Source organism: Puma concolor, chromosome A1 (assembly GCF_028749965.1).
Source record: "Puma concolor isolate L17-30 chromosome A1, mPumCon1.1.hap2, whole genome shotgun sequence".
NCBI lineage: Eukaryota > Metazoa > Chordata > Mammalia > Carnivora > Felidae > Puma > Puma concolor.
Window position 1 is genome coordinate 189981761 of NC_141667.1, and position 21924 is coordinate 190003684.

The 21924-nt window shown below is 41.3% G+C and overlaps 1 protein-coding gene across 2 annotated transcripts in view; it reads right to left on the reverse strand.

The window, feature by feature from the left end:
• SLAIN1 (SLAIN family member 1) overlaps positions 1–21924 on the reverse strand; it is a 62288-nt gene that overhangs the window by 10176 nt on the left and 30188 nt on the right. Inside the window, exons 3-5 of one of the 2 annotated variants that reach the window (XM_086709829.1) lie at positions 9172–9321; positions 7884–8033; positions 5242–5583 (exon numbers count right to left, since the gene is read on the reverse strand). In XM_086709829.1, coding sequence (XP_086565955.1) covers positions 5242–5583; positions 7884–8033; positions 9172–9321 — 642 coding nt within the window. The remainder of the gene's footprint in view (positions 1–5241; positions 5584–7883; positions 8034–9171; positions 9322–21924) is intronic. The other variant, XM_086709838.1, reaches the window with a different exon arrangement.

Below are 21924 nucleotides of genomic sequence, written 5' to 3' on the forward strand. Positions count from 1 at the left end.
GACTCTGAGTTTATAGTCTAAACCAGGTCTTCTCAATCTTGTTTCCATTATCCATCCTAAAGAGAAAATCTAAAATTTAACGTTAAATCTTATTTTTCCCAAATGGAACAAATTATATAGAAAAATAACATTTGAAACATTCGCAACTCTGCGGGACTACAAACCATGGTACTATCTCATGCGTGTTCATGCACCCCCTACTCTCCAAGATATTTTTATTTTTATTGGTATATGCCCTAAAACACCAACAGACACATACCAGGGCACTCAAGTTTGTGGTCACTTTCTTTCAAGCTAAATTGGAAAACAAATGATATACTTGAACACTAATCCAAAATGTGTCCAAGGACAAAACCAAACTCATCTTCTCCCCCCTCCTTTGCACTGCTTGTTTCACATTACTTCTACCCAGTCACTGGAGCCCTGCCCAGCAATTTTTGCCTCTTGGCGGGAGTCTAGGGAAAAGACAGAAAAGCAAACAAGTATAATAAGTATACTTACATAATAAGCATAAGAAAGTAAAATAAGAAAGTGTAAAGAGCGCTATGAGGAGACCAAAAAGAAGATTATGTCGACCTCGCTAACTTTTTCTGTAGATCTCCTAGCGGAGGTATTTCCACTCCCACAACACATCCTTATTCCCGGTACGTATTTCTAGAGTTAATAATGCTCAAATACTGCCACTGACTGTTAGTTTTCTTGACCATTGTCCTCAATATCTCCTTGAGGCCTATTTTGCACAACCATAGGTTTCATATTCCTAAATTCTTGTTAAAGTTCCTAACCCCAGGCAGCAGGCATTTAATACATTCAGCACACGTTATTTATGTGTATGTTGGCGGACGGTGTGTGGTAGGAGAAATAAGGGAGAAGGGACTGGTCTTAGAGTCTACATCCAGATCTTTTGAACATCACACTAACTGGATGAAAAGCGAGCTTCTATTTTTTTTTTTTTTTTTTTTTTTTAAATTTTTTTTTTCAACGTTTATTTATTTGTGGGACAGAGAGAAACAGAGCATGAACGGGGGAGGGGCAGAGAGAGAAGGAGACACAGAATCGGAAACAGGCTCCAAGCTCTGAGCCATCAGCCCAGAGCCCGACGCGGGGCTCGAACTCACGGACCGCGAGATCGTGACCTGGCTGAAGTCGGACGCTTAACCGACTGCGCCACCCAGGCGCCCCGCGAGCTTCTATTAATGCAAGACTAAATTACTTTGACTATATATATTTAAGCTGCAGGGAGCACAAGGAAAGAATTCTATGCTACCATTTAGAATATGAATTGAGTTTCTACATTTCTAAGTTTCCAAACTATTTACTATAAAAGTGTTCATAGCGGCATCTGGGTGGCTCAGTTGGTTAAGCGTCCGACTCTTGGTTTCTGCTCAGGTCATGATCTCACGGTTCGTGAGTTCGAGCCCCGCATTGGGCTCCGCGCTGACAGTGAGGAGTCTGCTTGGGATTCTATCTCTCTCGTTCTGCCCCTCTCCAACTCACTTGCTCTGTGTCTCTCAAAAATAAATAAATCTTAAAAAGTTGAAAAAGTTTTCATATATACAGAAGTGTTGAAAAGCAGTGTCGTATCTGCATGTTTTCCACCTAGATATGCTAGTTGTTTTCATTTTGCCATAATTAATTCATCTCCACATATATACATAATTGTTTGCTGTGAAGCCACATAAAAGCTGCAGATCTCTGGACATGTGAACACTAATGCCTTCTCCCTCAGTTTTAATATGATGTCATGACTTCCATTAAGCACATGGAATACATTTTCTTCCTGGTATTTTGAGCTTCAATAATAAATTAGTCACTATGACCTTCCCACTGCCACAATTTCTTTTAAATTTTAAACCTAAAGGTACCCGGGCACTTTGAAATCTTAGGTAGGGCCAAAGAATAAGAAAATTCTGTACAATCACAATACTTTCATTCCATGTAAACAAATTAACAATAGGTTTTAATAATCCACATACAAAATTTTCCCATCAAGAATGTCCTTCATAAGCATTTCCCCCTAAACCACGATCAGTCAAGGTTCACACATTAGATGTGGTTGTCGTGTTTTTAATCTCTATTAATCTAGATGTATCTGTTTTTAGAAACCAATCTTTATTCCTGTAAGCAGCGAGTCAGTCTCACAAAGCTTTAAATCTGAAATACGCTCTTAAAAGTAAACGCTTCCGAGTGTCAATATCTAGAACACTTCTCCTCTGGGTGAAGCTCCCATCTACAAGCGATGTCAGGGACCATCTGGAAATGAGGTACACTCTTCCTGTCAAATAATGTGGATCACATTAATGACCATATATGCTTTAGTGTTCAAGGAATCAAAAATAACATTCTATTTCTATCTTCACAAGAAATCAGCAATTTGCACTCAAGGACTGAGGTGCAGCAGGGAAAGCTGGAGGAACAGACAGAGGAAAGAATTCAAGGGAGTCTTCTCATGTTATTATTTCTCAAGCAGCAGCAAGAGTTACCACTCTAGGAAACAAAGACTCAAGAGTATTCAGAAATAAAGGGGACATGTGGTTACCCACCAATCAGATCTAGCCTTCCAATCAGTACAGGGTACAAGGGAGGGCCCGGGGCTAACAGTGCTAACCTCATGCCACAGACAACCCCTGCCATACCCTAAAAAGTTCCTACAAGAGTTAGTCATTGTTCACATCTGGAAAACTATTCCAAATATGCTTTTAATTTTATAACCCCTGTAAATAGTCCCATAACTGTTTTTTAAATTTTTTTTTAATGTTTTATTTATTCTTGAGAGAGAGGACAGAGCATGAGCGAGGGAGGGGCAGAGAGAGAGGGAGACACAAAATCTGAAGTAGGCTCCAGGCTCTGAGCTGTCAGCACACAGCCTGATGCAGGGCTCGAACTCACAACTACAAGATCATGACCTCAGCCGAAGTCTCATGACGCTCAACCGACTGAGCCACCCAGGCACCCTGATCCCACAAATTTTAAGAGCCCTCTTTTCTGAACCTAGGCAGCGCTGGAGCAACGAAAGCAATAAACATAAATATGCACTGGTGACTTCTTGTTAGTCATTTTTATTTAGTTTTTAAAGTTGATTTGAGAGAGACAGAGATAGCATGAGTGGGGGAGGAGCAGAGAGGGAGGGAGGGAGGGAGGGAGGGAGGGAGAATCCCAAGCTGCCCCTCGCTGACAACACAGAGCCAGATGCGGGGCTTGAAAGCACCAAGCCAAGAGGTCATGACCTGAGCCGAAGCCAAGAGTTGGACACTTAACCGGCTTAGCCACCCAGGTGCCCCTTTAGTCATTTTAAATGGATCGCTAATTTATTCTCTCCTATCCATATTATTTTAGGAATTTAGAAAAAATATGATGGCCTAGTTTCAAAGCTGCCACTCTTATTTCACAATTTTGTTCAACTGATATTCCATGGTAACAAATGAAGGGTCAGTTATCTGAGTCACATTTTTTTAAAATGAGGGTGGGAGGGGAGACAGTCAGTCGTTATTTACTTTCCCAGCACTTTTCATCCAGGCAGTGCAAGGGTCATTATTTCATTTGTTCCTTAGGTTGGAAGAGTGTGTACCAGATGATTTGATGTGAAATTATACCTAAGTTTTCCGAGAAAGAGGTATTATTTGCCCACATTTTAATAGCCAAAGAAAGGAACATGTATGGAGACCCAAGGGACCTGTGAAAGACGGAAGTGGTGGGACAAGACTGGACTCCAGAGCCTGCACTCTCAACCCCCAAGTTAATCGGCCACAAGTCCAGTCCAGAAAACCGTGGTCGTATTCGATTTTCCTTTGCGCATGGAGCCCAGGCCTTTTAGGAAAAATGAAACTGCCACTGTTGGACGCTAAGCTGTGGGGTGCCTCTGCTTTCCTTATGGGAGTCATCACAGCGCAGGTCCAGGGAAACCGATCCTTTTCATCGTGGTGCTCGGTGTAAGGTGAAACCCCTCTTCTAAGGGAAGACAACAATCCGCTGGCAACACGGAGCAAGCAGCGGGGCCAGCGTCTGCCAGGCAACTAGGATATGATGTTTTAAGACACCTGACAACCATCAGAGCAACAACTCGAGGCGTCCTTTTCCTCGATTTCAAAGCGAGGCAGACTTTCATGACGCACATGGAATACACCGCTTTTCTGGCATTATGAGCATTAATAAATTAGTTACTACGACATGCCTCAGCTGCCACTTTTTTTCCTTTTAAATTTGATATCTAGAAATACTAGAAGAGAAATTATGACTGAAATGTTCAATAGTTTCAAAGATCTCTCAATTAGCACGAATGATACAAGTACAGAAGAAGAGAAGGTAAAAACAAAAAACATGGTAACAGGTGATCATGAATACAATTTGTATTTGGCCCTGCAGTCCTTTTAAATAGGCTGCTTCACCACTCCTCGGCCCAGCTTTGAGAAATGGTGCTATGTAATAACTAAGAGCTGTAATTATAAATACGGTTTATTTCTCCATATTATACAGGATTTGCATGTAAAATCTGACCGGTCATTGGTACAAAATCATAGCAGGCTTAGAATATTACATGATTGTTCTCCCTAGTCTGTTGGAGGTCAAGGACCGTACCTCCTGGATTGGGGAAGTAAGACTAACAGTGAATATGGAGAAAGGAAAAAAACACACAAGAGAATGACACATACTCTGACCCACCACGTCGACAGTGACGCTGGGGCAGATCAACTTCCTGTTACCACGCCAAATATCAGCCTCCGTATCCCTCCTGGTACACAGATCTTACTTCTAGATGTCAGAGGGAAAGACACATCCAAACTTGTCCTAAATCGGGATGTGCACAAGCATCACCATCCATGCTTCCCATCCATTACCGCATGACAGGAGCAGGCAGTGCGGGACTGAGGTGGCGGGAGAGGAAAGGAGACACCGCTCAGTGCGATGGGCTCCATGGAGCTCCACTGTGAACTCAGCCAGCACCACCTGCCCGTCCTGCCTCTGAACTAGCAACCACATAAAGATGCCCCATATGCATGACTCATCCTGTGCTGGCCACATCGTGGTGGTTTTCTTGAAGCTGTACATCTGTCAGTCTGGGACACGTGATCAGAAACTGGTCAATTTTAGATTTCAACTCAGACCATACTGGTAAGTTCTTGAAGATATACTTAATAAATCTGGGAAACATTTAGCAATTATTTATACTGACATTAAAACCATTTCTTGGCCCTATATGAAAGATCAAAGCACACTAAATACCAAAGGACACATATAACCTACCTCCATTGGTCCTATTTGGTTGCTGATCTGGAGTTTGGGCTTGAGGTGAATAATACTGTTGCTGCTGGTAATTATTTGAAGGAAAATACTGGGAACTGGGGCTCCTCCTACAATCCCGAATGCTGGAGAAAGTCTGTGAATGGGGAATTCCTCTTTGGAAAGGCGAACACCTTGGAAGACGAGGCTGAGGTGGTGGCAAATGGTCAAATTCTTCCTCGTCCTCCAGACTGAATCGATCATATTCTTGATCACTACATGTCCCTTTTTTTCCTGAATTCAGTGACACACTGGAACTATGTCTGGACACAGATGCTGAAGTGGACGCATAATCTTGCCTGAGACCTATGACAGAACAAGAAACAGTATCACCTCATGAGACATCTCAATCCAGCAAAAATTAAGTTGCAGTTAAGCATCAGAAAAAAATTTCTGTCAAATAATTCAAATGAAGGCCACTATCTTGTTCATAGTTTGTTACGTCCCAAGAAAACAGATACATTTACCTACCAAACAGATGTCTAAGATTAGACTATCCTGTTGTGCAAAAAAATTGCCCCAATTCCAATGAAGAAGAAATACACTGCTACAGTTCATCAATCAGTGTCTGTCAATTTCCCCAAATGATCCCTTAAGAAATCTGGAGAGATACTCAGGAAAAGCTGTTCATCATCATTACAAACAGTATGTTATAAGTTAGACAATTCAAATAATCCAATCTCTGTCCAGGGGGTATTCCTCCTGCTCCCCACCCCAGCTTTCAAAGTCAAGCAAAGTTCAAAACCTGGGGTACAAATATTTTCTAACAAGGTCACCTCTCTGTTCTATTTGTTACTAATATTATCTTTTTCAAAGCACACAGACACTTCAACTCTTCAATAGTTTTGGGTTATCCTAAATGAAAACCAACTAAAAATAGTCAAACTGGAAGTTTCTAGTTATTCCTTTCATCTCACGGTCAATACCACAATTTTTTTTTTTTTTTTTTCAACGTTTATTTATTTTTGGGACAGAGAGAGACAGAGCATGAACGGGGGAGGGGCAGAGAGAGAGGGAGACACAGAATCGGAAACAGGCTCCAGGCTCTGAGCCATCAGCCCAGAGCCTGATGCGGGGCTCGAACTCACGGACCGCGAGATCGTGACCTGGCTGAAGTCGGACGCTCAACCGACTGCGCCACCCAGGCGCCCCAATACCACAATTTTTTTAAAGTAGTCTCTCCCTGACTAACTTCTGAAACTCACATTAATTGTCTAGTCATATATTTTCATAAAGCGTTACTGTTATTTTACTATTCCTAAATAACAACATAAAACAATCACTTTCTCCCTCTGAATGGATCTTATCAAACTCTCCATAAGCATTACCATGTTTCTCATAGTAGCCTTGACTAATTTTGAAAACAGGAAGTTGTTGTGCTTGAATGAAATGATACTTGGCTGTTTCTACTTATGTTGACCTGAAAAGATAAAACTCCAAACCAAGCCTAGCCCAGTTCTGTGATCTACATCTTATTGTGCCTTTAATACCTTGCGGTAGTTCACTCCTAGATTTGTTAACTTTCCTGCAGAGCCACTGATACATTGTCCCACCGCTAATGATCTCTTCTATGTTTATATTTATCCTGAGAAGCTTGTCGATGGATTTTAATTGAGTTTATATTAAGATAACTATAGACTCACACGCAGTTCTAAGAAAGAACACCGAGAGATCCCTTGTGCACTTTGCCCAGTGTCCCCCAATGGTAGCATTTTGCAAAATTATAAAACAATATGACAACGAGGATATTGTGATACAAACCCAACTTGTTTAGATATTTTCAGTTTTACTCATATATATGGAAGTATTAAGTTCCGTACAATGTTATCACCTGTATGATCAAATATTCACCACCAGTGTCAAAATACTAAACAGTTCCAAAAATCCACAAAACACGAAAATCCCTTGTGCTGCCCTTTTATAACCACGTCCCCCTCCTTCCTGAGATCCCACACCCTGTCTCTAACCCTCATCAATTGTAAAATTTTCTCACTCCAAAATGTTATATAAATGGAATTACACAGAATGAAATCTCTTGAGATCTTTTTTCACTCAGCAGAATTCCTGGGAGATTCATCCAAGATGCTGCCTGCATCAACAGTCCACTCCCTCTTACTGCTGAGTAGTACTCCCTGGTATGGGAGCACTGAAGCCTGATTAACCATTCACCTCTTGAAGGACATCTGAGTTCATTCCAGTTTGGGGCTGTTACAAATAAAGCTGCTACAAACATTCATGTATAAGTTTTTATGTGAACAAAAATTTCCACTGTTCTAGGACAGGTGCCCAAGACTGCAACTTGCTGGGGTCTATGGGAATTGCATGTTTGTTTGTTTTTTAAGAAGCCGACAAACGGTTTCCATAGTAACTGTACCAGTGATGTCTTTATATTCATGTATTTTGACCAGAGTATGTCCTAACAACTTATGATGCCCATGAAAGCCTGAGGGGCATTAACTGGCCCATCTACACGGTAGGGTAGGCATGAGAAAAAGAATCTAATGCTTACCCATTACCTTGGGAGAAATGCCTAAGCCTCCCTATCCCCTCACATTTCAAGTAGAAGACTCTAATTTAAGAAGTTTCCTACTTTAAAGAGAACATACTTTCTTCTTGGAGACGAGCCATGATCTGGACATCAGTGAGATCCTGTAACTTATATCCCATAGAGATAGAATCATCTTCCAATTCTGAAGTACTCAGCTCACTGTCTATAGAGGACTGGGGACTGAGAGGGGAGCCCCTGGATGTGTAACCTGAAAAACAAAGGAAACAGGTTTATCATTTGGTCTGAAGAACTGATATTTACATAATGCTTTGCAATTCCTGTATCAAATCAGCAATTTTCTTCCTATTTTCATAATGCCACTGAAGGGTGACCAACACGTAACCATTCAATGGCGAGATAATATGCACGTCCTTCACATGTTCATGATTCACATATATTTTTTCAGGTTCAATTTTCACAATTAAAAAAAATCACTCTGCACTATACACCAAAAAAACTGTTAAGAGGGCAGATTGAATTATGGTTTTACCACATTAAAATGTATATATATCACTAGTGCTGAAATCTGCATCCCATTAGGTAAGTATATATCTGAAGACATTATAGAATACTTAGTTCCATGTTCACTTTTGATTAATAATCACATATGCTTCTCTCTAGTAGTAACGGATTATAAATTTTAAGATTAAACTATAATCTGGTCCGTTTTTCAAACAGGTACAAATAGAGCTATGAATGAATAAGAACATCACATGTAAAAGGCTCACATATATACACAGAAGCATATATAAAATCTCAACAACAGAGGGTACAGTACTCCCAGGAGATGGGAAGTCACCCACAAAAGTAAAAAAGCAATGGCTTGGGTAAAAGAATGAAGGAAGAAAGGCCCCAAAGGGAGAAAAACTGTAGGAATGGAATCACGCCAATGCTGAGACAAAGAAGGAAATGGTGAGAATTTCATCTCATAAGAAGCTACTGTGGCTATTTTTTTTTTTCCTATGGAGCCCTGGCTTAATAAAAAGCTACCAGAAAAAATAAAATTTTAAAAATTAAGACATACAAGGTTTACATTCCTGAGTCATAATAAAAACACTTGAGTTGTGTTCGACATTTAATTTTAAAGGCACACTAGGCATTTAGAAATCTAGCCATATACGTATAGTTTTGCTAACCAGGAAAACTGCCTGTTGCACACACTTGAGAGCACACCAATGGTGCTCAAGCACAAAGGAAGGCTAGCCTTCTCTGTGCCCAAAGTAAGTGTGCAGCACACAATCTGTGTCACAAGATCACCCTCAACTTTTCAGTAAGAGGGGACAGGTGAGCTGTTTTTGGTGACTGAATGATAAAGCAAGCAGCTGGTCAAGAAGTTGAAATATTACCTGTTCTTTCAGGTGTTAGTATTGCTTTATTTGAGGTTTTAGAGAAGCTGGGAGTATTAATGCCATTGCTATAAGGGCTGAGTCTTGCAACAGGACTATAAGGAAAAGCCAGGGAGACATTTGAAGAGAAGAGACTCCGCCATCGGCTAGCTGTCACAGAAGCAGAAAATAAACAGCAGCAGTTAGCTATCCGGAAGCAGGTGCTTATTTGTCAGAAGGAGAAAGGGGAGAGGTTAAAAAAAAATGAAAAGACAAAGCAACTTTTCATAAGGATAACTTAAATGACTTCCACATACCGAAGGTGAAAATACTTAAAAACAGGCAATTTGTGAATTAGAGTCCTACTGATACCTTCATTTAAGACCTAGGAATCAGCTTGATTAAAGCCAATATACCTGTGTAATAATGAAAACCTGTTTTGAATTTCTACATTAGAAATGCTATTTCCTATTTCTGCACAAGGATTTAAGTGTTTTGTAATAATATAAACGTTCAGTGTCCAAAAAAGCTCAAGCTTAAAAACTGTGGGGAATGTTACTGTTACCTATACACAGTCCCATATTTTTTCCTAAGGTTCATTTTCAACCCATTTAATATGGAAAATGTTGATCAAAAAATATTTAAGGAAACCTGTTCTTGGCTTACAGGACACAAACTTAAAGGAACTGCTGCATTTCTTAACAGCCCTGCATCCAAACCAAGGATTGTGGAAAAACAATACAAAATTGCAGGAGAAGGATACAAAATTTAATGACAGCTATTTTTGATGGAAGGTGTAGAGATGAACTGGCAACTTGTTGGATTTTTTTTAATAAAAAACATTTTCCAAATTTTTTGTATTGAACATATATTACTTATGTAACATTTAAAGGTAGGATTATATATACTATTAATTTAGTACTTTAAGGAACAACAAGGAATTTTACCTACAACGGGCAAATGATCTAATTCTTCGTACACTGCTTCACCTGACAGAATTAACATATCTCCCTCGGCCCAAAATGCCAACCCCTGCTATTTCCGAGTTCTTGGGATCATGCAAAAGACCTCAAAACTGTAAAAACTTGAGTAAGTCACACCAAACATCACATAGTCTTCCTTTAAGGCGTACGGATTACTTTGCTAAGCAAAATCCATTCTTCTAAAAAGCAATCGCTTAGACATGGACTAGTAATAATAAGCAGGGCAGGAGGGAACAGATAAGAAATACAGAGGAGGTTAAACTTCACATAAAGCAGTTAGTTGGACTGTATTTGCTGGAAATCTCACCAAACCTGAAGCAGCAAATATGAAAAGGACTGCCTGACTCGCATCCCCAGATCACTCTTTTTTTTTAATGTTTTTTTTAATGTTTATTTTTGAGAGAGAGAGAGAGAGAGAGAGAGAGAGAGAGAGAGCGCACGCGCGCAGGGAAGGGGCAGAGAGAGAGGGAGACAAAGAATCCGAAGTAGGCTCCAGGCTCTGAGCTGTCAGCACAGAGCCCGACATGGGGCTCCAACTCAGGAACCGTGAGATCATGAAGTCTGACACTCAATGACTGATCTACCCAGGCGCCCCCCCGCCCCCCCAGACCACTCTTAATGAGCACCACGAATGAGCCAGCGGATGGCTGAGGAGCACTTCAAACTGGGCAGTGCAGTTGAAGGGACAGAAACGATGGGGTGTGGGAGTCAAGAAAATAATCTGCTCCAAAATGGGGATACTTAAGAGCCTTGCAAAATATCACTAAGGTTATTTCAAAGAGCAAAGTGTTTCCTCTTATTTCAGCAAGAGTCGTCGAGGTAAGTACCCCTCCATTCCAACAATTACATGCAAAACAGCTCTTCCTCCTGCAAGTGAAAGAGGAAAGCAGCCGCCTGCACAAGGATCACACTTTTCAGAATTCACCAGTGTCCAGAAGGGGACCCTGCAGCAGAGCGTCACTCCTGACTGGCAGCAGAGCATCACTCCTGACAGCAGTCACCTCACTTACCCAACCTGTAATTAAGGGTGAGCTCTTCTCAAGCTCAGCCAGAGCAGAGACCCACGAGGCTGCCACTCCCCGTCCTGTAACTTCTAGACACACAAACCTGATTCCCAAATACACTGCAAAGTAGGGCTTGGTATGCAACACACCCAAGGTAGCCACTCCTGCACCTTTGATCTCTAGGACTCAAAGTTTCTCATTAAAATTCTATATTAAAAAAAAAAGATCAATAGCTCTTTGTGACTGCTAACTTGCTTAACAGATGATGTCTGATCACTTGCCAGGCAAATTACAGTAACTGCGTGTTCTCACCCACAGATGCAGGCGACAATGCATCCCAAGTAAACAGCATTCACTACTTTGCACAATAACTACTGTGACCCAGCCTCCCAGCACAATGGTACAGTGATTGTGGCAATGACAGCAAGATCCTGACTAAGAACACAATTAGCATCTATTGCAAGAAAGAATGCTCTACATTGTCCTTTGGCATGGAGGCTTTTAAGAAGAGGGAGGAGAATTATCGTGGGGCAAGCTAACAAAACAACAACATTAGACTAGTACCCGAGGCTGTGGCGGAGGAGGAGAGGGGAAAGGACAGGAAGCCATCACATCCTACTCATTCTTCACTATGTAGCTGAAGAACTGTAGGAATTGTAACAGGAAGCATTTTTATTTTTTTGCTAATACTTTGTGAGTAAAATTCTACTCCCCAACGTAGGGCTTGAACTCACAACTCCAAGATCAAGAGTCACATGCTCTACCAACTGAGCCAGCCAGGTGCCCCAGAAAGCATTTCTATAGCGAATAAAACAAAACAACCTTCTAAAGGGCAATTTTATCTTTTTCAGTCAATTAATTTAATGGACTTTTCATATGAGGATGTTTTTTGAGAGGCTCAGGGATGATTGAAATGACCCTAAAAACGGAGTAAGATGGCATTGCTAAAGAAGAAAATGGGAAACAAAGTTCTGAACAACAGTTATGTTTCCTTACACTCTACTGCAAAGTACTACAAGTAGAGGGCTTCTCAAACTTGGGATGAGGCTTGGGACTATGTATCTGCTTGTTCTATTCCAAGCCCTAGATATAACGGAGCTGGGCCCAAACATCAGGACATGCTGAAGGTTTTCCTTCCTAAATACCTTAATTTGGACAGCCTCCCAGGACACTCCTTCCCACATGCTCTCTGTAGTCCTACTGCAAATTTCCTTGACCAGGATGCTCACCACCTCACACCAGATGAATGTCATCTACTCCTCAAACAACCTGTAGCCGCCATCACCATCCCTGGCAAGCTCACCCTGAACGTCATGACCAAAGCTGTGTTAGTCGGATACTAGTACTGCGGTGGCTTTTCATGGCACACAGGATCTAGAAGGCACTCCGGATCATCTCACAGGACCCTTCCCCACTGCCATGCCCTCCTACCCACCTCTAGTGTTTCTGAACTTCCTTGCTAACACACCTGTACTGCAAAACCTTCTATGTTGCCTCCCTGATCTAACAAGCATCTTCTATGGAAATAAATGTGATTAGGTACTAAGGTATGGACTGAACCCTCATCTTTCTACAAAAAACAAAAATGGTCAATTATTTTCGGTACATCTTCAAAGTTGCCAGACTGAAAAAGTAAATTACAGATCTGTGAAGCTATTTTTGTTTTGTGTTTTTGTTTTTAAGAGAAAGGCAGAACTCACACGAGCAGGGGAGAGGGGCAAAGGGAGAGAGAATCTTAAGCTGGCTGCACACTCAACACAGAGCCCAATGCAGGGCTTGATCCCACAACCCTGAGATTATGACATGAGCTGAAATCGACATCCAAACATTCAACCAACTGAGACACCCAGGCGCCTCTGAAGCCATTTTTTGGAAATCATTAAGTATAACAACCCCCCCCCACCCCAGAAAAAACTTAATTCGATAAATGTTCCAGTGATGACAATAACAAGAAAAATCACAAAGGACAGATGATGGGATAGGTTTAAGAATCGAAATGTCTTTAATTCTCCAAACTGAGAATTATTAACAAATATTCAAATTTTTGTTGAACATGTAGGTCTCTGCATATAATCAAAATCAAACTTAAGAAAGCAGTAATTCACACGAAAGGAAAAAGAGTAACTGATCTAATGAGAAACTCAGTGATCATCCTCAAAAGATCGGTAACTCCATGAAGCTAAACGAGTTCAAAAATAAAGCAGTGCTAGGACATCTTCTAGAAACAATTATTTTCACATTTTCTTCTCATCACAGGGATAGCCAGTTCAGTACTGAACACAATGTCTGGCACACAGTATAAAATCAAAGTGCAATGCGGTCAAAATCTTGGTGAGTTTACTAACATTTCCTTATTTCAAACCATTTTACCATTCCTACCTTAACATCTAAATGGTTTTGCCCAATTTCTTAAACTTCATTATCTATAACTTAATATACACAGTATCTTTGAAGACAAAAGTTAGTTTAGACATTTCAGCCCAGCTGGATAAAGGCTCAATGAAGAAATATACCTGTAGGAGTACAACTCATTAATACTTCCTAATAGCTACTAAGTTGTTGAACTTTGTGTGTGTGAATCTTCCGGTTTCCACCTAAATGACTTTATATTACTAATGGCTATGGCCTATGATCAGGTGATTGACACATCAAGATTTAACAGGAGTCCCTGCCTAGGGTGAGCTAGGTCCTGCCATGCTAGGTTGCAATGTTAAAGTGAAGGGTCGTGCCAAGGACACTAGTTGGCAGGAAGCCTTACAAGAAGGTGACAAAGCTTACTCAAATTCTTGAAATGCTACCATCTCTTACAATCAAAGGAACTGTTGGGGCGCCTGGGTGGCTCAGTCGGTTGAGCATCTGGCTTCGGCTCAGGTCATGATCTCACAGTTCGTGAGTTCGAGCCCCGCGTCAGGCTCTGTGCTGACAGCTCAGAACCTGGAGCCCGCTTCGGATTCTGTGTCTCCCTCTCTCTCTGCCCCTAACCCACTCGCATTCTGTCTCTCTCTCAAAAATAAATAAACATTTAAAAAATTAAAAAAAAAAGGAAACTGTTCATAAAACAGCTAAAAGAGGGTTTAGTAGAATTTCTATAAATGCTACCTCCAATAGTGCAGCATCTGAGTTGGCTGAGGAAGCCCTGGAGGGCAGTGCTCTTACTCTTTCTAGTAGCTTCTAACAGTACAGCCACATTTCTCATCCAGGTACCATGGTCTGAATGTTTGTGTCCCCCAAAATACATGCTGAAGTGCTAACCCCCAAACATGAAGGCATTATAGGTGGGGCCATTGGGAGAAGCTTAAGTCATGAGAACAGAACCCTCATGAACTGGAGCAGTGCCTTATAAAAGAGGCTCCAAAAAGCTCCTGAGCCCCTTCCACAACGTGAGAGCACAAGAAATCTGCAACCTGGCAGAGGGCCCCCCATGCCTGCGCATGCTGGCACCTGGTCTCAGACATCCAGCCTCCAGAACTGTGAGCAGTAAAGTGCTGCCCACCTCCTCTGTGGGATTTTGTTTCATAGTAGCGTGAACAGAGTAAGATATAGGGGGAAGTTATTCTAGAAAATAAGCCCTGATCTTCCCTACTTCCATCTTCTTTCTCCTTTCTCATTGACGAATAAGACTGTCAAAGGCAAAACTGCAGCCTGCAGAGGCTGGCTCAGTCTAATTTGCCACGTTCTCTTATCTATCTCTCACACAAAGCAGGTGATCCAGGACCATTGCTTTGAAAGACAGAAGGATCACATGTTAAGAAATCAGTCTAAAGCAGCCCCTGTGAGTGTTTTACTTCTTCAGCTTTTAATAAGTCTGATGAAAACTCGTTAAAAGCAAATTTTAGATCTGTTGTATTAAAATTCACAGAACTGATTTCTAAATAACTTATAATTTTGTATCTCCTCGCTTGTGGCTCTTCTCAGCTACCCAAATTTATATTCTCCATCATTCCCTAACCCAGGATCTTCCTTGAGAAACTGGTCAACTATCATTTAAATCTTCACAGGCAAGACCCTGTGTACCCCGTGAGCCAAAAATAAAGTGGCGTGCTCTAGCATTATGCAGACACCCTACATTTATAGAGCACAGCCAGAGTCGTTCCTTCATTCAAAATTTACCAAGAGATAAAAACAAAACAAAGCAAAACAAAAAACATTAAAGGTCAGTCTCGAGTAGTGACGCAAATATCTTTCAAAGACACACACAGCACATAGTTATTTCCCTGCTCCACAATCGTTCTCAGAAATCTGGCCCTGATGCTCCCACCTGCTTTTTAAAATTCATTTCTCTATTCATTTGAGCAGGCACCCACCATGGGACTATAAAGTACCAGATGCTGCAGATACGGAGATGACTAAAATATGATTACTGCCCTCCTTTCCTTCCCACTCCAATTTCTGAAGACCAGCTAGTGTAGAAGGCAGGCAAGTAAGATATGCATATGATGTGATACAGTAAGTGGAAAAAAGGCACCGTGAAGTACACTCACAAAGTGAAGACCATGATTAACTTTCCAAGGGAGTCCAAAGCCTTCACCAGGAGAGATTATGTTTAACATGGCCCTTGAAGGTTGACGAGGTTATCCTACAGGGTCCGAGGCCATTCCCATTCCAGACAGAAATAACTTATGTGAAGCCACGGAAGCAAGAAGAAGCAGTGCGCGGTCAAGGAAGGGTGCGTGTTGTTAGGACTGAAGCACGGGGACGCAGGAGAAGAGCTAGGGCTGGAGGATGGGTGGCGGCAGCTTCCGCACTGTCATTAGGAGGACGCGCTTTAATGTTCAATTTGTGTTTTCACTGAGGAGGAGAAAGGCCTGGTCAGATATGTAGGTTATGAAGACGGCACAAATGGCCATACAGATGGTGGACAATTCGGGCAGGGAGCAATGACTGAAAGACCAGTGAGGAGGTTTCACAGCAGAGTTGGTGAGGGATCAAACTAGGGATCAAACAAGGGATCAAACTAAAGTATCAGCAGAACATTTGATGAAAATATTTTAAATAAGCCACATCTGAGCTAAAGAGGAGATGTCTGGTGACCCAATGAATACAGGGAGTGGAGAAAAGCAGGCGGCCAAAGCTAATGCCATGGTTTCTAAAACACTGATGCCATCCACTAAGACAGGGAACATAAGATAAGCATGCTTAAATGAAAGGAAAAAAGCAGCTGAATTTGAGATGGTTATAGGACATACCTACGTGCTGGTGCCCACTAAGGGGTGGAGAGTTCAGGAAAGCAGCTAGAGAAAAAAAGATTCGGGGCACATCAACAAGTAGGTGTTACATGAAGCCACAGGCATGAATAAAATCACCCAAGAAGAAGGTACACAAGGAAAAGAGAAGTGACTTCAGGAACATTTACAAGTGGATAAAGGGAGACTCAGTAACAAAGACCGGGAAAGGCTGCAGAGTTCAGGGATGAGCAGAGCCCAAAAACACTAAAGATCATGAAGGGCTGCAACATGGACGCAGAAGTTACTATGGGATGATGACTAAGAAACGGCAACCGGCTGGACAACTGGACCACCGAAGAGAGCAGACTCAACAGAGGAGCTAGAACGGAAACCTGTTTTAATAGGTCAAGCAGATGTAAGATGAGGAAGAAGAAATAACTCTTCCTAGAGAGATCAGGCTATAAAAATAAGAGAAATAGGGTTGTAGGTTTGCAGAGCATGAAACTCAAGGGAGGATAGTTCTTTAGGATGAGGGAGACCTACATACTGACAGAATGAGAACAGAACCAGTAGAGAAAACAAGAGTCTACAGAAAAGGGGCATGCACTGAACTGAGGTCCTGGAGATCAGAAGGAATGTGACAGAGAGGTAAGGTAGAGGGAACAGCCTTAGAAAAGGGAGAGTTATTTCTTCCTATGCAACTAGAAGGCAAAGCTAGCGAGGATACAGAGAATGCAATATTGGCCTCCGTTATCTGTAAATTAGAAGGCAATAAATACGCTCAGAAGGCAGAGGCTGGAGTAAAGGACCAGTGTAGTAGTAATGGTGTGGCCCCCATGGGGAGAAGTCAAAGTAATTGCCTAGGTGACTCTGTAACAATAAGGGAGCCTAAAAAACTATTTGAAGATATTAGCAAATGTTTTATGTTTCTGTAAAGGCATTTATGTCCTAGAGTTTTAGGTTTAGAGAGCTGACCACCTTAGTGACTGCAGGCTATGTGTCAGTGGGGAATTTTAGAGATCTTTGGTAAGAACTTGGTAAAGGGAATAAAATGAAGGGCTAGATGGCTGTATTCAATACCAGTGAAACTCAGGGATCATGGCAACAGTCTCACACAGGCGTTGGCCAATGTTTTCTACAAAGGGCCAACTAGTAAATATTTTAGGTTTTGCTGGCCATATAGTCTCCATTGCAACTTCTTAATTCCACCATCATAGCATTATATAGCAGCCACAGGCAACACGTAAATGAATGAATGGGACTATGCACTGATATAACTTTATTTATATATACGGAGAGTTGAATTTCACAAAAATCATAGGTCATGAATTTTTATTTTTTCCAACCATTTAAAAATGTGAGCCGCTTTTTATCTCCTGGGCCATACAAAAACAGGTTGAAGGCCAGACAGGGCCACAATTTGCCAACCCCCAGGGTAACAGACATACCAGTTTAACAATACTCACTCTGGAGAACACACAGGATTACAACTGCATCATAAGGGTATGTCACATGAGGTGATATAACAATGATGGCCAACAGTGTACCTCCTTACTGTAATTTTTCATAACATATTATAATAAAGATCAGCAAAAGACTAAAAGGACCCTGGACTAAGAATCTAGATACCAGAATTCCAGTCTCCATCCTGCCACATGCTAGTTCTCAAATGGAGCAAATCATGTAGCATCTTGCTTTTGCAGGGTTCCCACGTTTAGGTGTGTTTGTGGGACGATAACAAACAGGGCAAGCACCGGACAAAAGCTTGTGGCATGCATTCACACACTGAAGCAATTTTTTTTTTTTTTTTTTTAGAAGAGTGCTGAAAAGTTAAAGCAAGTTGTAGCAAAATCATTCTCTCAACCCAGAGGGGAAATGTTCTAGAAGCTAGAAAGGAAGAGTGCAGAAATCTGCCCTTTTACTCTTCCCAATTCTCGGGCATTTTAACATGTCTTGTCAAAATGATGAGCATGCTTTCTGCATTACGTCTTCTTATCTAGACAACTTTACAGACTCAGTCTTTCAACTCAGAGGCAAAGTACTAAACCTTGAACATTCAACAATTTGATCAGGGTAGGTCAACGGCGCTCACTTCTGTATCCAAAGACTATCTCAGAGGAAGCATATGTCCCAAATGCCACATTCTAACAAGTATGGTTTCTTCAAAACCACGGGCTGCTAAGGTCATGTCTCTGACCCTTAAATAATGGTGTTTTTTAACCACAGAGTCCTGCAAAGTAAGGGAAAGAGGGAAAGGGGAGATAAACTTTCATTCCTCTGTTTTTATTCCTTCTTCATACAACAGGTGGACAGGCCTCAATACTAAGCCAAAGAATCAGAGGAATCCCATGCATGGCCCTTCACAAACACCAGTGACAGAGGGGTCTAAGATCAGTGAATGGATAGGAGACACTCCTCTTCTAAAGCTTGCTATTCTCCCTTATGGTGGCAGGAAATTTTATCCAGACCACAGCGTTTTGACCTAAACCCAAACACCACCACTCTATTTTCACGAACCATCGCCTCAGCTATAAATTTCCCAGGTGATCAGATTATATTTGTCCATACCTACAGGCGAGAGCCTATAGAACGCTTACATGTAGATGCACTCCCATGTCTGCACTAAACTTAAAGGGACTCAGGAACCTGGGTAAAGATAGTATTTTCCTGGTTCTCTCATCAACTCTGACCAGACTGAAATACAAGGTTTCCAAAGGGCCTTAAGTTCACATTAAGCAGGCACTGCTGACTTGGCCCCAACCTGAGCAAGCCCCCTGGGGTAGGTACATATGGCTTGCAGCTTATCTGATCCTCTAGGTTTATTGGGTAAACTTGAAAAGCATTAATTTCTCCACAGCTCTCCATGGCCTGATGAATGAGCACACGGGACCGGGAAGTCCTGCTGCTTCTTTGAAACAGGTGTTCTTAAGTTCTTTCCCAGACACACGCAAAGTAAAGAGGATTCAAGCAGTATGCATTTGCCAGTGTATTCCTACAAGGAGAAGGGCTGCAGAAGTAGACATCCCTCCCTGATTGGTATTCCTGGTGATTGTTTATTCAGGGCAAGTTAGTTGTAGTCCCCAAGACCCTCATTCTTCAAATTATAGGTAGAAAAACCTACCAGGTTAATTTGAATCTTTCCCACAGTGCTAGTTCATTCAACCTATGATGACAAATGAAACATTTTCAAATCAGTAACCATGGTATATGTACCCATACACATAGTATACATATATTTACTTGCTGTATGTCAATATAACATGTTTGTTACATGTTAACACATATTCATGTTTATAAACATGTGTTTGTGTGATAGGCTAATATATATATACATATTTATTACATACGCTTAACATATATAATATATATGCATATTTGTTACACAGGTTTAATATACATGTTTGTTATATTTATATAAACATACAGCCCCAGAACATTGTGATACTCAGTATTTAAACTTCCATTTGTATTCAAAATGTAATAACTTACAAAAACATGATATATACACCATCTTTCAGAAACATCTAGCTAAAGAGGTCATTTACCCATATAAATAATACCTAGAGCTAATCAAGAAAGTCACTTTCAACATTAGGATTAAGTTTAAACAGGGCGCCAGGGTGGCTCAGTCAGTTAAGTGTCCAACTCTTGGTTTCGGCTCAGGTCATGATCTCCCAGTCATGAGATCGAGCCTGGCATTGGGCTCCACACTGGGCGTGAAGCCTAAGATTCTCTCTCCTCCCATCCCTTTGCCCTTCTCCCATGGACGTGCATGTGTGCGTGCACTCTCTCTCCCAACCCCCCCCCCAAAAAAAAGTTTTATATTAGGTTTAAAAGTAACTAGGGTGTTGTATACCTGCAAGGATTGGAAGATAAATGTTTAATTTTTGAATAAGAGTTATAAAACTTCACCATAGAGTATTATTTAACAACATTTATTCCATTGGGCTCTGTCTTTTATAATTATTCTTCATCTTGAATTTAATACATCAAATGTTTCCTAGGTCTTAATAGCCAAGTGAGACTTGCTGGTTAAAATGTCTAGTCATCATCATTAAAGCATTAGGCCTTTCTACTTCTCAGCCTTTAACCAGTCTCAAGATCACAGGCTGAATGCTCTTCTCTCATTGCCACTACTGGATCTTCCTGTGAGTCTTCTCTAACCAGGACCATGGTCTAAAAACTGAAAAATGTGGGTTGGAAAGGAGAAATTCTCTGGAATGTCAACTTGTTTCCACTTCATCACTGGTCAGAACTGAAGCTGCCAACTCGAACCACACATGGACCAAATTCAGTGTTATCTAAGACCGGAATGAGCCCTGCAACTCCACAGATCATCAGACTTCCCATCTCCAATTAGCAAGGGAGATTAGAAAACAAGTTTGACTTCAACAGTAATTATACTTCAAAGGCATGCTTAAAAATTCCCTTTTATAGAAGCTGTTTTTCTCTTAGACCTAACTGCTGTGGCTTTAATCAAATGTAAGGACAGGGAAAATGGCCACAGAATGTGAGGAGTCAGCCTTTGTCAGAGTCAGAAAGTCCTAATTTAACCTGAAAAGAACAAGGGAAAAGAATGACCTAATAATCTGCCCATGATGTGATATTGTCATGCAGATTCTAAACAGCTGCTTCAAGTTGGACTACAGCCACCCCTGCAAGCCAGGACAGCCAGCTAGAGGAATTTCCAAGTTCTACGTGGCAATAATGTGGTAAATTAAGGGGTGACTGGGTGACTCAGTCGGCTATGCATCCAACTCTTGATCTTGGCTCAGGTCATGATCTCACGGTTTGTGAGTTTGAGCCCCACATCAGGCTCTGTGCTGACAGTGTGGATTCTCTGTCCCTCCCACACCCGCGCTGCCTCGCTCTCTCTCAAAATAAATAAACTCTAAAAAAAAAAAAATGAGGTAGGTTAGGAAGATGCTACAGAGTCCAATTTCTAGAAGAAACAGTCTAGATTATCTCATGTCTGAAAGTGTTTCCTCTTCAGAAAGGATAGACTGGATAACCAGTAAGAACCTTCCTGCCTTTGACCATTTGGTATGTTAGGAAACACAGGCCCAGCAGGCTACTAGAAAACCCTGTACATTCCTGAACGGAAAAGTGTTGGAAACAGAACTTGGATAATCCTTCCTCTTCAGCATCTCCTGGGCTAAAATACTTTCTTCCAGTAAGGGACACAATGCATGTGCTTACAGTCCATGGCAGAAAAGGCCTCTGACCCACTAAACTTGAGAGGTGGTAGAAAGTAAATACACACAATTAAGAATTTCGACAAGGAAAAAAACTTATTTTTTTGGCCCTAGAAGTAGCTGCTGCATGATTTTACTAAAATGCCTGCACATGGAAGAACATTAAAATATATATAAAGGTATAAACAGGTATCTCTTTCCCTTTCCCATCCAGATCCCCTTTCCAGGAGTTTTGTTTGAGAAGCTGGGGACAATAATACAACTACTATGAAAGTGTAACCTCTTTTGTTTGTTTATTTTGAGAGAGTGTGTGTACCCACAAGCAGGGGAGGGGCAGAGAGAATCCCAACAGATCAATGCAGGCTCCATCTCACAAACCACGAGATCCTGAACTGAGCCAAAATAAGAGTCCGACACTGAACGGACT